At 36.4% G+C, this 16,852-nt stretch overlaps 1 protein-coding gene across 1 annotated transcript; it reads right to left on the reverse strand.

Moving 5' to 3' along the window:
• Nucleotides 1-738: 738 nt before the first annotated feature.
• stxbp3 (syntaxin binding protein 3) lies at nt 739-16,600 on the reverse strand. The gene is made up of 19 exons (XM_008406276.3): nt 16,460-16,600; nt 15,322-15,371; nt 15,123-15,204; nt 13,073-13,149; nt 12,922-12,994; nt 12,742-12,842; nt 11,219-11,364; nt 9,797-9,890; nt 8,933-9,057; nt 8,733-8,831; nt 8,588-8,645; nt 8,136-8,201; nt 7,947-8,027; nt 5,993-6,128; nt 5,750-5,856; nt 4,556-4,654; nt 3,636-3,721; nt 2,467-2,615; nt 739-1,377 (listed from the first exon to the last, which is right to left on the reverse strand). The coding sequence occupies exons 1-19, from the start codon at nt 16,503-16,505 to the stop codon at nt 1,274-1,276; spliced, it is 1,779 nt and encodes a 592-aa protein (XP_008404498.2). The 5' UTR covers nt 16,506-16,600; the 3' UTR covers nt 739-1,273.
• Between the last annotated feature and the right edge of the window lie 252 nt (nt 16,601-16,852).

Below are 16,852 nucleotides of genomic sequence, written 5' to 3' on the forward strand. Positions count from 1 at the left end.
ATAGACAAGTTTTAAATGTCATTAAATCATAAAAAATAAACTTACATTAGCCGATGCAGATAATTATAAAAACATAAAAATACTCGCTGTACTGCTTCCTGTGCAATAAATCAAAATAAATAAATGTATATTTATTTTATTGCTCCTGTTTTTCCATTATCACCGTGAAATATGGTATAAATACATACACATTCATATACAGTAACTTTAAATCAAAACTTTCAAATAATATTGCCATGGTAGGCAGGGAGAGCCCAATAAACTACTAATTAATCAATGGCTTTATTTTTTGATGACAGAATTTAATAAGTAAAACTAATTTAATAGAGTCTTAAAATGGAGGGATATAGTTCAGGCTTTTATGTAAATTTAGATTATAACTTACAGGGAGTGAAAACCCTAAAACCAACATCTCCGAAATGATAAACGTACGTAATGTCAACAAAAAATGAAGAAATCTTAACACTTAAGTGGACACTAATGTTTTAAACTTTGTATCATCTCAGCTGCCTACTATCACGGAAAACATGCAAAAACTGGTTAATTGCTGTAATATCAAATATTTTATTCAGATGGGTGTAAATATTTTACAAAAAAGCTCATAAAAACAATTCAATGTTTTTTTAAGAACTGATGTGACATAAAAAAAATTATATAGCAGATTTTCATTTTGTTTGCATTCCCTGTGTTTTTATAATCCAAAAAAAAAAACCCAGCAGCAGACATGGCAAAAACAGCTCAGAGCTGAACCACTTCATCCATTTATTAGTCAGTTGTTCAATCCAAGAAAGGTGTAATCATTTAAAAACACTCAGAATATATTAGGTGTTTATAAACAGCAGTGATCAGAAAAGGCAACACAACAAAGCAGACACTCGGTGCATACATACAGTATATACAACAACTTTGTGCTTTTATTTTCCCACAGCTGTCAGGGGCTGGTCAACTTGTAACATTACCAGGTTAACACAATAATGCATTATGGACACTTTTTTAAACACAAACCTGCTTTTAGTCAAATGAGGTTAGTTAATTTTAAAATTAATCCATTTGATTTAATAGTACAAAGCTACATACATTATAAACAGACTGTATTCTGACAGGCGAAATGAAAGATTAAAGGATAATTTGTCAATACAGTCACTATAAATGTGCATAAAGTAAAATAAAAGACAAAAATAAGCTACAGCTGAATTCCCTTCAGTTTTCCAATCAGGAAGTTGAGTTGAGTGCAGGGCTGAGTGACATGAGACGAAGTGACATGGGAGATTTCTCAGGCGTTGCTTCTTTCCTCTACTGTAAAGGTTTCAATCGGACCTTTGCTCAGGGCTTTAATGTCTTCCAGCAAACCGATGGGGGTCAAGATATGAGAAGAACCTGTATAAAGATAGAAAATTATTCATTTTGAGTTCTCATTGGTACCAGCAGGGGGGAGAATTAAGTCAAAAATAAATAAGAAGGAGCAATTAAGCAGGTCATAAAAAGCATGAAAGGGGATCCATTATGCAAAATTCATATTTTACATGTTTTTGTTTTTCCATTTGGGTCTCAAAATACTTTTAAAACAGGCCAAGCACTTAAAAAATAAACACCCAGCTGGTTTTTGGCAATAAGTTAATGTCTGTTGGTGTCAAACCTTCGGAATGTAAAGTCACAAATTACTACCTAGTAACTTCAACAAAGCCCAGCCTAGCAATGCAAAAGGAGCTCCAGCACGTTTGGTCAGCTGGTCAAATTAAAAACTTTACCTTTTAAAGTTGCTTTTAGACATTAGAATGGTTAATGTATGTTAAAGCGGATCTATCATGCAAATTAAACATTTTACACATTTTCATTCTTCCACTTGGGTCTCACCCGTTATAAGAACAGATCAAGAGCTTGAAAAAAATCCTTCCTGCTGTTTGTTGGTGTCTGGAAAACGAGCCATTTCAAAACCTTTCAATTGTTAAGTCACAAAATCAATGAACGCTGCACCATTACCTAGCAAACCCAAGCCCAAGCCCAGTTATGAGAAGAGTTCCAGCACGTTTGGTCAGCTGGTATTACGGCTGTCTGTGCTGTACAATGGCTGTTGGAAAAGACGAGTCTTTTGACGACTTCAATCCAGAAACCACTTCCTGCCTTCTTGTTGGTTGTGCAGGAGGCTCCACTAATGCTTTTCAAAGATGTACAGTAGTATAATTGCACATCTGTTTGATGTGGAATTATCACAACCCCATAAAGTTTGGGGTTGTAGCCAACACCAGCTTATTTGGTTATAAAGTGACAAGAGGCCCTAAAACAGCTCATTTTAGGAACTATTTTGTGCTAAAAATGTAATGGACATGGTTCGTGTCGCCCACTGACCTATCCTAGCCTGGTCAAGGAAGCACAATAGGTCACATTTAAAACCAAATTGAAGCTGACTGAATGACAAAAACTGATCAACTCCAGAGAAATAAAGTTGTTTTCAAGAGGAATACTAACCCACGATGACCTCACAGGACTTCACCGCCTGGGTGACCTCGTAAGCGCAGCGCATCTCAGAGTAGGTGATGCCCCCAATAACAAAGATGATGAGGCGTGAACCGGTGCGGCGATCGTCCTGGGTGCTGGGTTTGTTCCTCTGGCGGGCGCTGAAGAACATACATGTTAGGAAATTTAGGAGATCGAGCAAGAGAACAAGTCTATTCCAAAAGAAAAGACGAGACATTTGGCCCTCAGTCCAGCCAAATAAAGCTTCTCTAGAGTCACAAATGTTACATGACTGATCATTTTTGAGAAATACCTACGCCAGCTAATGGCTGTCATTTTGAAAGAGCCATAGTTTTGTTTTTTACTTCTGTCAGGATAAGATAAAGGTTTTAAGGGTAAAACTTTGGTAAAAATCAATACATTTTCTTCAGTGGAATGTTAATATTTGTGGAAACACGTTGGTAGATTCCAGTCTAATCACAAGAAAAAAATATCTAAATAATTATTTATACTTTAATGTAGTTCTGTTCCTTGAGAAGACTGAAAAAAAACTGAATTTATTATTATGTCCTTATTTAAAAACATTAGTTGGGTACTTTATCATTTCTAGCTGAAGTTACTGAGCGCCACTGTGGGAGGTCCAAAAAACCCTGGTTACTTTTAAAGCAAAAATGCAGATCACCAGAATAAAAATAATTGCAAACTGAATCCCGGACAAGCCCCCAATCGTTAACAACCTGGCTCATAGTTGGGAACAAAATAGGAGAATCCACAGACAAAACCTGACTTACTCAAATTTATTTGTCAAAAAACTGTTCACTGTGAAAAGAAGAGATGATTATGTCAATGATATAAAAAACATTACTAACCCAATCACCACATCATAGGGAGGAACAAACATGCCAAACACAAAGCCAGGCATATTCAAAATGTGAAATAAAATGAAACTAAAATTGAAATGCTTTTGACTTTGGAAACATTGAAAATCTTTTTGAATTAATGACCACTAGGATGATAACTTGCCACCTCTGAGGCTATAAGTGTTTAAAACTGGGTTTTTGTGGCATTAGTTTGCTAAATATCTCAACAATTTTACTTATGCATAATTTTTTTTGATCTTGCTGTTTTGATGTTGAAATATTTGAATGATGAAAATCAATAGTTTTTTCCTGATGACCCACCTGACAGCGCCGGAGCCGTTCCAGGCAGCGGGACACTCTGATTGGTGCGGCCAGTCTCTGGAGTCCAGCTTGTTCTCCACGGCATCCTAAAAATAATTGTTTTTTTTTTACATTATTTTCTGCAATCAGGACATAAATCTTCTTTGCAGCGTACATAAAATAATTTTTATATCAGAAAACACAACCTGAGTAAATATATGAAGCAGTTTTCAAATGATTTTATTTTTGTAAGATAATAAAGCTCTCCAGACCAACATTAATTCATGATTTACCCTTTATTTACTCTAATGGTAGAAGACACAGTCTTAATTTCAGGGAGGATTTTTTTTTTTGAGAAATTTTGGTATTTTTTAATCAATTTATTGATGCTCTCATGTAACAAAAAACAAAAAAACTACAAAAATAAAATTTCTATACAGTCAGTTTTTTAAAACATTAACAAGGGAAATTTATTATAATGAGCTAAAATTCTTATGTAAAGAAATTTTTCACGATAAATGATGCAATAAATGCCGACTGCTACTACTTACCATATAGAAACTGTCATTTTAAAACCTAACTATGCTATATTTAAGTACACAGGTTCTGATCAGGATAAACTGATCAGTAGGAAGGAGGTGGCTTTCAGGAAAACTACCAACAGAAACATAAGAGTCAGAGGGTGAATTTTGAGACAGATTACCGCTGGGGGATTTCTTGAACTCTGAGTTCCCCATTAATTTCTGCTGAGTGAATTAAAAAATGTTCAGAGATGATTCTTACTCTTCCTTTCTCTTTTTGCTTGACAGATGTCATAAATTGCAGCCAGGAAAAGCCTGGAAGCTGTGTGTCAGAGTGGATTTTTCTCTTTTTTTATACACAGTGATGAGACCAACAGATGAAGCTGCCGACAGTTTGTTGTGTTTAATTTGACCTCTGACCTCCATCACGTCCTTGATGACTGGAGTCCATCTGGAAAGGTTGTACGTCTCATCTTGGGATCGATCTCTTCGGTTTGGTTTGCGGGAGAAGAAACTGGCCTGAACACAACAGAACAAAGATGAGCAACATGGTGGTTAAAGTGCGGCCCGGGGGCCATTTGGGGCCCTTAGGACACTTCTGTGCGGCCCACAAATGCTTTTTGTAGGGTGACATTTTTCCTCAAAAATTAAAAATACTTTAAAGGGGCAGTATTATGTGTCTTCTGGGAACATAGCACAATCAAGTATACTAACTTGTGTTATTATGAAAATGAAACAAATAACTTTTCAGCAAGATATAAGAGCTAATTTTAAGTCAATACTTCCTCACTATTGATAAAAAGTACTTGATCCATTGGTACTTTTTCATCAATATTTAGGAATCACTGATTAAATCAAGCTCCTACTTCTTTCTGAAAAGTTACTTGTAAATTAGTCTAATGTTATTTTAGGAGAACTAAGATATTTGCATTAGAAAATAGACCAAAATATTTTTGTTTTTGCAGAGTGGCTCCTCTGTTAACCTCATAACGTTTTAGCAGCGTTTCACTGAGAAGTAGCTCCTATAATGAGCTCAGCAGATTAACAGTTTTAGGTCTTTGCAAGAGCTTGCTAACTGCTGGTGGCTAGTCTGAAGGAGATGAGTGGGGGAGGAGCTGCACCTCGAAGGCGGGGCTAGGTCCAACCAGGCGTTTTGAACAGCTGCATGGTTGCCATGGAGATTAAAGGATTTCATGAAACATGCAAGAAAGAACCAAGGCAACACTAAAAATGTTCTTGCTTCATTTTCTGGCTTTTAGGAAATATAAAGAATTTTAATAATTTTCTAAACCATAAAAGTTTCCGCATTTAACTTTAAACAGCGAGAAAATTTGGACTTTTTATTAGTTGTATGAAAATATCTGGTTTTAACTTTAAAAAACATTTTCCAAATTCAGGCTTTTAATCAAACGTTACAAACACTGCAGTTTGAATATGAAGCACTTTCAAGGACTTCATGCAGGGATCCAGCACTTTCCCAATTGAAACTCAAGCACTTTCAAGCACCTGTATGAACCTTAAAATGACAGGTTCTGAGTTCCAAACAGAATAAAAACATCATTTTCTATTTTTAGATCACAGCCTGGAGTGAAAGGATAAAACTTCTTCACATACCGACGTGATGATGGGGACGCCCAGCTCCTTCCAGTTCAGGATAAACTCTCGTTCGTCCTCGATTTTAACGTGCTGGATAAATTTGTTCAGGTTCTCGTCTGTCGTTCCTGTTCACACACAACAGAGCAGAATCAACGAAACATCGATTCAACATTTTACTTAGTGTTAGAAAACAGACAGGGATGTTTTAATTAATTGTAGTCAATGGAGGCTGGGCTTTGCAGGGTGAGATGAACGTTTTACCGCTCAGGCTGAAGATGTAGAGCAGCACGGCTCTGATCTTGTCATGTTTGCTGAACGGGTTGAGCAGCACCGGCAGCAGAGTCCTCATCGGGTCTTTCACCTTTGTCCCGTCCACATCAGAACCAACAGCCAGGTCCTACACAAGAAACACAAACATTTAACTTCCTAAAAATACAAATATTATCCAACAGGATCAAACTGAAGGCGCGTGGGCCAAATCCGGCACACTGTAGCTTCTCCAGTGGTCCTCTGGACACCACAGGGACATGAAAAAATATCATTATTTTATTAAAATATTTTATCAAATCAAAGCAGTTTTTATCCGTTTACTGCCAAATGACATCAATCAGTCTCTCCAGTTTTTCACGATTCTATGATTTACTTATTTTAGGGATGCACAATATATCTGCACTAACATTGGTATCACCCGATATTTGTAATTTTTTAACATAAAGGTATCAAACCAATAAATAAAACTGGGGCGATATGAACAATCACTATTTATTGGCGTCTGTTTCTGGTACTTGTTTTATCCAAAAATGCCAAAACGGTAGTGAAATATATAAAAAATTGGTAAATATCAGTTATTGGTCATAACAGCAATATTCACATCAGCTAAAGGTCCAAATTTTTATATCGATGCATCCCTAATTTATTTAATTTTCCACTTGGATCAGTAAAGTAGTTTTGAATTTGACTTTATTTTCCTGTGCCAATTTATCATTGTGACTTTATTGCAAGTTTTGTGCAAAAATGCTCAAAAACATTGGGTTAAAGTGATACTAACTCCAACCTGCAGGTGGCAGTATTTCTTACTTCTACTCCACAGCTGCCTCAATCTTGTTTGATATCAAGTTAAAGTATGTGATTGATGCAGCGAGTAACAAAAAGTCACATTTCCTCCAACATTTCTTGCAAATATTTAAAATTAGCACCAGAAAATGAGTGATTCTGATTACAAAAATTCATAAAACAATTACAGAATTCTGTAGGGGCTGATCAGTGTGAAAAGATGTTCAGTATTTAATTTAAATAGTCAAGAAATGCAGACATGGGTAATTAATATTATTTTAAGTTTGTTAATGGGTTTTATCATCACATTCTGGCCCTTTAAGAACATTCATGAACTTGGTATTTTTCAAAATAAAATGAGTTTGACAAACCCTGCTCTACAACCAAGTGTTCTAGATCTAAAATGAGGAAAGACTTTAAATGGCCGGGTCATTTCCCACACAAGTATAATGTAAGAGAATATTTTGAAACATAATTTCACATAAACCACAGGCGAAATTCAGGAACAGAAACAAAAAACCAACTCAAACACGTCTGTGGAAACGTACCACCAAGAAAAGAAAAGGAAGAGAAGATTTTGTTTTTCAATTCTATGCAAACTACAGGATAATAAAAATACAACATTTAAATTAGAAAAAAAACCTTGTTAGTATAGTTTTTGACACTTTCCACTTCCCGTATTTATTTTCCATCCAATCTTATGGATTTTTCACTAATAGGCTATTTCCCCCCCCCCCCCAATATTCACAATTGCTAAAAGAAAAAAAAAATCTTCTAGAAAACAAATTGATTAATGAAGTGGAAAAATATTTGTATAAACTTAATTCACACTAAAATACTCGAGAAAACCTGCAAAACCAAATGATCAAAAAGTAGGGTTGAGCCTTTATCGTATCGTAAATCATTTATCATGCAAGATTCTTCACAAGATTGTTGATTGATTGTTGTCACAATAAATTCCCCAAAATTCTCTCTATATTCTTCATTTTAATTTTCTCTACTTTTTTCCATGACAGCATCAATAAATACCAGTAAATGTGATTAAATGAAGTCTCCATATTCAGGTTAATGGCATCAGTCGTACTTCTGTAAGTATGTCTTCCAATTTCTAGATAAAACTTCAGCATAATTTGAAAGTCAACCACAGTAAGTCCAGACAGACCTGCTCAGCTTTGCAGAGTTTCTCCACATTGTTTGCGAAATGCTTCATGCAGTCCTCAGCCAACTGCAGGTGAATCGTTTTCTAGTTGGGATCAAAACAACAGTTTTTATTCATTATTCTGAGATTCATTTATCATTACTTGTCCTTTATATTTACAGCCACATCATGAATGAAAAAAAGTTCTCATACCTCGGTGAGCTGCTTACGGAATGAGGGCATCTTCTTCATCATTTGTGCCAAGTTGCTTATTGTGATCTGAAAGGATTACATAAAAGTTTCAATTAGAAAATCACACCAGCCCTGTTTATTCTGCTTTAATCAAATTTTGGTTGGATTAATCAATCAAACCTTAGTTTGATTAAATAACTCTAGCTTAGAAAGTTTGGCTCGTTTGGGGAGTCGTGAATCAAACTGATGCAAACCAAAAACACAAACTCCAGTCCGCCTACAAATCTCAGTCTGGGTTCGGTTGAGGTGAACTCTTTAGCGGTTTGAATGCATATATGAAAGCCAAGCAGACCGGAGGCCGCTCCAACAGCGGACTACGACGCAGGGCATTCTGGGTAAATACAACCAAAACAAACGTGCTAGTCTAGCGCTAGGAGCAGAAATGGCTCGTGGTCGGCGCTCCAGCTCTTTACCTTCCCATCAGGCTGTTTCTTGCTGGCGGATATTTCCTTCACCATCTTAGGGATCTTTCTATAACAAGGCAAAAACACAGAAAAGAAATAAGTAAGGAGAACCAGATCATGACGTACCGGTAAGCTGAATGTTGGGGAAACTTACTCCGAAACCTCGGCGATGTGATGGTGCCGTAGCTTCACCCACAGCATGTCGTCCTCGTTCAGCAGGGCCTGCTTCTCCGAGCCGTCTTTGGACTTGTACCTGCATAAGTTCATCCACACAACTGCATTTAGCTGCCTGCTGCAACAAGCTGGGAGTCAGGAAATGATGTGGCTGGGAGCTGGAGTGAGGTGAAGGTTTACCTGTAGGTGTCGTTCTGGATATCAATGAGATCATAGGCCATGGCCTGGTAGGTGAGCTCATGGAGGATGGGGCTTACGGGGTCAAAACCTCTTTCTACTATCAGCAGCTGGGCCTGCGTCTTCTCCTGCCGGCAGAGGGAAAGTCATCCATTAAAGGTAACCCGTTATGCATCGTCGAACAGGTTAGGAAATCTCTATTCAAAACGTTATTGTACACAAAATCATTCTTAGTCAGAGTTCAATCTGCTCAGTTCTGCCTCGATGCTTACGCTCGCGTGTGAAAATGGCTGCAAACAGATATGCAAGTACATAACCATACATCTTTGAAAAGCCTTAGTGGAGCCTCCTCCACAACCAACAAGAATGCAGCAAGTGGATCCAGCAGCCATTTTCCAGCGCATACATAGGTTCCACATGGGTTGCTAGGTAACAGTGCTGGGCTCAGCTGGGGTTGCTAGGCAACACCGCAATGCCCATATGATGTGCATTGTGGTGTGGCAAATCAGGAGGTTTTTGAATCTTTAACTTTTGTCAAAAAACAGCTGGGTGTTTTTTTTTTTTTTTGTTTTTTAGCATTTAGGCCGTTTATAGAAGCCCAAATGGAAGTACAAAAACATGCAAAATGTGAATTTTTGCATAATAGTTCACCTTTAAAGCACCTGATTTACTTGTAAAAAACAGTTTAATGTTTGGTAACAATGCAGGTCTTACCACCGAGCTAGTAATCCCCAAATTTCTGGGAAAACACAGCTTTAGGCAAAGGAATAAATGTTACAGATGGGCGTGAAAAACAAGACTTAGATTTACTCCCAAGGCCAAGGCCTGGTTTAGTTTCTGTTATTCTTTGTTCAGCAGACGTCTCACCTTTTTCTTCCCACTGTCGTCCAACTCGTAGTGCCTGGCCAGCTTGTTGTCCACCAGCTCTGCTAGAGTCTTGGCGTTCAGCATGTTGTTGTCTCTAGATACAAGACATGTTGTTATATGCAGGAGTCGCATACGAGACGTAAACAAGATAAAACGATATTAGTTAGCCTAATAACTTTAGGCTAACTAAAGTCAAGTAGAAGACTTTTTAGGTCAAGTTGACATAAAAAGACTTTACTGAAACCTTTTTCAAAAGACGTCTAGAAATAAGTTTTCGTACACAACCACGACAATTTCTAAGACTGTCACAAAAGATGGTTAACTTCTAAAAATGGTAATTTTTCCCCCCCCAAGAACAGCACTGATTTAGAAACAATGTAAAAAAGACATTTGAAATAACAACAAAACACTTCTCTTGTCCAGCAGTCATTGTGTAGCGCATAGAGCAGTAAAACCAGCTAACCGAAGCCGGAGTTCCACTTAGGTTGCTAGGTAACAGGGCTGGGCTTAGCTGGCGTTGCTAGGTAACGGCAACTCCAGCAGGACGGTTCAAATTAACATATTTTTTAGGAATTTTATTTTATTTTTTGCTTTGAAAATCCTTTTCTTATCCTTATAAAATGTGGAATACGAAAAGTGTCGCAGCGTTCCAAGTTTCAAAACCAAAATATTTCAAGAACGGTCAGGGGCGGCAACATGTGGTTTGGTTTTTGAGCACACTTCCGACTTTATGGTTTGAAAAACATGTATGTGCTTTATTTCTTGCCAAAATATAGACAAATTAATAACTAAAATCTCTTACAACTTGGATGAAAACGAAAGTTAACTTAATCTGATGTTCAAAAGTGGTCAAAACCGCCATCACACCAAACATTAGCCAAACTAAAGGCATCCATCCCCCAGTGTGTCCTTAATCACTTAAATTAATAGGAAGGTCTAAAAGTTATCAAAGTTTTAGACCTTATAATAATAATCCATCCATCCATTTTCTTTCACCCTTGTCCCTCAGTGGGGTCGGCAGGGTTTTATAATAATAATAATATAAAACATTATTAAAGATTTTGGTTCTAAACAAAGTGAAGTATATTCTAACTGCCCAAAGAAAAACTAAATGGATGGAACTTAACATTTACAAAAATTCAAAATAAGTGGCCACAACATAAAGTACTGAAATACTTAACATGTTTCTTACTGACCTGGAAATGATCAAAACTATTCAAGAGACTGCAGCAACTCAGAAAACATTCCTTTAACGGGAAACGTTCATCACAAAACAAGTGATAAGTATTATAACCATCGCCTGAAACTTTCTGGCAACAGTTTGGAAACGCGTTTAAAAGAAATGCAACAAAAGATGAAGTTGTGCTTAGGGGCTGAGATGTGCTGTAACCCAAGCAGAGAAACCGACTCTTCTCTGCTTACTTCTTGTATCTGACCCCCGGGTACTCGTTCAGCGTGGCACACAGGGTGACGAGCTGGTCTGCCAGAGTCTCCAATGTCTTGCTTTTGTCCTGACTGTTAGCACTGTAGATTCTCCGGAAAGCCCCCGGATCGTCACATGTGAACACCTGGAAACCACGCAGGAGCAAATTAGGATCAGGTGGAATGGTTTATTTTTTTCAGATATTCAAATGTTAGAAAGGGAAGCTCCTTATTTTAGATTCAGTCATTTATGTCCGATAATTTTGATAATTATGCTAAGCTTGTCACAATAATCAATAAATCAATTAATCACATGATAAATTAAATTGAGCCCAGAAATTTTAATTTAGACAACAATCATTAAAGAGATGATATCATTGGAAAGCTTTTCTGTTTTGAAGTAGTTGGTTTGCACTACCTGCCCCTTATGCCTGTTTTCCCTGTCGAAGCTGAATTATTAATATTTTTTTTACAGCAATTTTGGTTAAAGAGACTTCATAATTATTTTTTAATAATTGTTGTTTTGTTTATTTTGGGTCTTTAGAGTGTTTTCCAGTGTTAAAGTTTCTTTAGGAATTTAAGTTTTTATTTATTTTTGTGAGGTCATACTTGCATAAATATGCCAATATCATCATTATTATTATATTAATTGAGAATTGTCTGAAATTTATAATGTCATCGTTCTGGAACAATTGATTGTTCAGTAAAACTAGTTATAATGACTAATTAGAATTACATCGAATGACAACCAGTTCTTTATTTGTCTTAGTAATAGAAGAAAACCACCATTTTCTGTTTATTCAGTCAGTATTTAATGCAGCTAATAAAAATAATTATGTGCTTTTTATCAATTCAGAATGTTATGAAAAATGCGGCCCTTTGTGTTATGGACAGACGCTCTTGACAGTAGAAAACTCATGTTTCCAAGAAAATGGCCGCTTATCATTTAATCGACTGATAAGACCAGTCGACTTTAGATTAACTCTTTAATTGGTAATATGCATTACGAGATGCAACAGTTGTAGTCTATAATCCTTGAATGTTGATTGGTTTTGTTTGAAAAAAGTTTTATTTTTAAATCACACTTTTTTCTTCCACTTAACTTCCCATTAATGCAGCTGTCTGAACAGCCAGTGACCTGTTACCAACTAAGCTAAGAAGTTTAAGTTTTGTATTAGCTGCAAGTCATTTGAATGATTACAAACTTTGACAGCATTCTGATTTGTTTTAAGTTCTACAATCCGATTAAAACACAGAAATGGTAACAGGAAAGAGGAAGCAAAACCTAAATGCAGAGACATTCCTTTCATTATTAAAAAGCAGGAAGCACACGAGATTATTACATCATAACTTTAAGCAACCAACACCCATAAAAGTTTCTCTCAGAAGATTAAAATGTGTCCTTCTCTGCATTATCTAAAAACATTGCAACCTGCTATGTTTTCAAGAAAAAGAAACTCCTAAGAATAAAAAGTCGAACCAATTATTAAAAATAATTACACGAGTAAGTTGAAACCATTTACCTGTGCTTCTTGTGGTAAGAAGGAAATGTTTATTTCCTTGCAGACCCGTATGTGCTTTGCACAGGAACTCTTCATCTTGTTGAAGAGGTCATCGGGACAGTCTGTGGAAACCAGACAAAACCGTCAACTTCAATCCTGACATCCAGAAACGTCTTTTTATATCATCTACAGGTTACTTACAGTCTGTAAAATAAACATAAGCTGATTTGTATTTAGGTTTGGACTTGAAGTCAGCTATAAAGGCATCCACACACTGGAAACAAGAAAGTTTTAGTCAAAATTCTTTAATAATAAAAGTTTATGATGTTATATTAGAGTTATTACGGTAAACCTTGGAGGTTGGTGTCATGAAGTAGATGGCCTTCATTTCTGTAACAGGCTCCCTGCTTTTGAACAGATCCTCCACAACTAAACAGAGAAGACATTACATCAGAAAAATGTAAACAACAACATGTGTTTCAAACTCAAGGCGCGGGGGCCAAATCTGCACCGCCACAGCTTCTTATGTGGCCCTCTAGACTCCAGAGGAGCGGAAACCTTCAACATAACAGTTATATGGTAAAATATTATTTTATCAATCAAATCAAAGCAGTTTTTATCTGCATGCTGGCAAATTACATCAATCAGTTCCAGTTTTTTGCGATTCTGCAATAAAAATCAAGAGATTATCTTTTGTTATGCAAATTCAATGTGAAAAGAAATTCTGTTTTATTTCATTTTAAAAACTTATTGAATGCAGACAAAGCTATTTATTAATATTTTAACAAGTTTTCTCTCCAGCTCTTGGTGGAAGTTTTTTCTTTGCTCCGTCTCCAACCTTAATTTACAACAGTTTTAGATCTAAAACTGCTTTCTAGATCAGTTTTTTCCCTGTTTGCTTTGTTTTTGTGCTGCTTTTCCGGAGCCTTTCTTTGCACATCCTTTGAATCTACAAATTATTGATCTGGTCAACTCGTCTCTCAGTGCAATTGATCAAAATTTCTCGACGAGAAGTCTGGGCACAGGAGAGCCTCTTGTCCAGCGGGGACACACCCGGCGGGATTCACCCTGGATTTATTCATGAGAACAGGATTTCTGCTGTTTGGAGCTTGCGGATACCTCGACAAATTTGTGATGGATTACGGCGATTGGTGAACGCTCAGACTGACATACTGTGGGACAGAGGTACAAGTTGGATGCGATTCATGCGGAAACTGGCAGGTCAGCTGTGGACCCTAAAACTCACTAACAGGATGGAATCGATCTTGGAGAAGTCACTAGATCAGCCCGGCGGGAACAACCGCATTAATTTGGATTATTGGAATGAACAAAGTTACACCAGTAAGACTTTAGGGAAGATTGAAATTTAAAATCTACTCAAACTAAAGCATTCTGTATCTGAACTGGCTCCCCTGTCAGCCTTGGCTGGACGGCTATCTCAAATCACCTGGAAGATATGTAAACATAACTCTCCTTCCCACTTCACTCCCTCCTGAAATGGAGCTGAGCCTCCCAAGGACTTGCTCTAGGATAAGATCATCGTATCAGACTGTTGCCTGGGAGACTGAGATGCTCGGTTCATGGTAATGATTGTCACCACCTTTCACTAGCTCCATGTTTGTGCCTTATCTTGCTATATGAATGTTGCCTATTTTTTCCTGATTTGTCTTTTTTTTTGCCCTGTCTGTCTGTTTAGTTTATTACGTTTACAAATTGTGGAGTACTAATTACTTTAGACCAATATTTGCTTTTTAGATTATTATCCAGAGAAACTCCTATCAGTTTATACAGAGAAACTAATTCTAGCTTATAAATTATGGAGTACTTGTACTTATCTAGCAACCCAGAGCAGGAATTAGAACAAACTTACAATCCATAGAAACTATTTTTCTTTTTTCTATTAGTTTAGCCAGATAAACTCCTATTACTTCTCTCAGTGTACTATCAGCCTGGCGGGCCAGGCTTTACTTGTGCCCCCACCAGGCTTAGCATTGTTAATTTATTTGTTTTTTTATGTTTGCCTATCATTAAAAGGTATTCATCTTCAAGTCTTCCAAAAATGCATAACTATCAAATATTTTCAAATTTCCTGTCAACTTTAAGCATTTTTAACTCAAAAACAAAGCAGGCGGCTGGATGACTTCACTACCACTCTGAGCACTGGGCTTAGCAGGGGGGAAACCCTGTAATTCATAAATTGTGAAGTACTTTTTGTTTTTCCTTTGTTATTGTTTGTATTTCCTCTAACTCATGTAAAGTACTTTGAATTGCCTTGTTGCTGAAAACGTGCTACATTAATAAAATTACCTTACCTTACATTCAGGCCTAACCAACTCTTAATTCATAATCTTGATGAATTCTCTCCTGGACAACAAAGTCTGACTGCAAACACTGTGACCTACTTGTTATTCTCTCCTCCATCAGGTCTGACATTTTGCAGCATGACGAGAGAAGCTTGGTGGTGAACGGGTCTAAAATCAGAATCTGTGAACAGAAATTGAAAACAACCAGTAAACACCAATTCTGGCCTAAATTACTGTTGCACAGTCAAGCCTAAAAGTTTGTTTTGAGTCATAACAGATGGAAAATTTCTGTTCCTACCTTCCATACTTCTGATTTTTTGCAGTCTGCAATTATTGTTTCTTTTATTCCTGCAGAGAGAGAGAGAATATCAGTGTTCACACACAATCAAAAGTCAACTCAAAAGCCAACATGCAGAGTACAAAACTCCAGTTTGTAAATCATGGCAATATTTGGTCAACAACATGTACAATCAATAATTATGATCTAAACAAATAATGTGGCATTTATCTAATCTAAAATATGTAATGTTTAATGTTAAAAACCTCATCCTACTCAGTTGCATATTTCTTTTTAATCTGAGTATTAATATTTTTATTAATTATTTTTAATGTTCATTTGTCCTCTTATATATGATGTCCTATTTTTATATATTTTGTTTAGCTTTGTGTGATTCTGAATTATTTAATTTGCATTCACATTGCTCAATCTAAAACTTTTACTCCATCACTAAAAAGAGATTGAAGCATAGAATTTAATACTGAATTAGCATTTTAACATTAGATTATGCTTTTCAAAGTAAAGGTTTTTGTTCTTTTAATGTCTGTCCATCGATCTGTGCAAAGCCCTTCAGATTCCCCGGACAATCAATGTACTATGTAAACTATGTACTATGTAAACAGATCAACAGACTTTGTGTTTATTTATGTAAAGCACTTTGAAATGCCTTGTTGCTGAAATGTGCTATACAAATAAAAATGTGATTGATTGACTGAATGAATACAACAACAAACCCTGCCCGTTCTCCTCCATCAAGCTCCATTTTTAACCAATATTGATTGGATATTCATTCAACTTTACGGGAAGTTAGGAGGAGAAAAGGAAATGATTATTTCAACGTTGTCAGACATATATCCAACAAACATTGCATTTCCAAATGCTTACAAAAGTTTTATAAATAAAGAAACTCGCTAATCTCAGCCATCCTGCTTTGTTATCACAACGCGCTAATCTTTAATCGGAGCAAATTTGTGAAGGTGACAGCAAGTTTGTCTCAGTCAGTCGTGGTTTTTCTTAGGGAATAAGGTGGGGCTCCAAGCTACACACAAAATTACTTTACGGCCGCTGCTCTTAGACAGAAGACGGATAATTAATCAGCACAATTATCGAGTCAAGTTTACGTAAAGTATAAATGCGTAAAAACAGTAGGTAAACTTACTTTTCCAAACTATTCGCTTAAGCCCGTGATCCGAGACTGCTGCCATCTTGTTTTCCTTTTTTTTCCACTATTGCGCCTCTTTTTCCGGTCTGTTTGACGCACGTTGATTGCGTCACAAAGGGCGCGACGGGGTGATTCTGTAGTTTTTAAAAATTGAACCTGAAGGGGAAACAAAACTACAGACGCCCTTTCATATTTTTTATGCTTCTGATAGATAGGTAAATAAATAAAAATCTACTTACGTAATGCGAAAATTAATATTTTGTGAAAATACTGATAAGAAAACTATTACTAACACTAATAAAGGTATTTTCTAAAATATAAAATTTTAAAGAATAAATTGAAGATTCTAAAATGAAAGGATTTAAGAAATAAAAACAAGAATATTAACAA

This window comes from Poecilia reticulata, chromosome 4, assembly GCF_904066995.2.
Source record: "Poecilia reticulata chromosome 4, P_reticulata-male-v2, whole genome shotgun sequence".
NCBI lineage: Eukaryota > Metazoa > Chordata > Actinopteri > Cyprinodontiformes > Poeciliidae > Poecilia > Poecilia reticulata.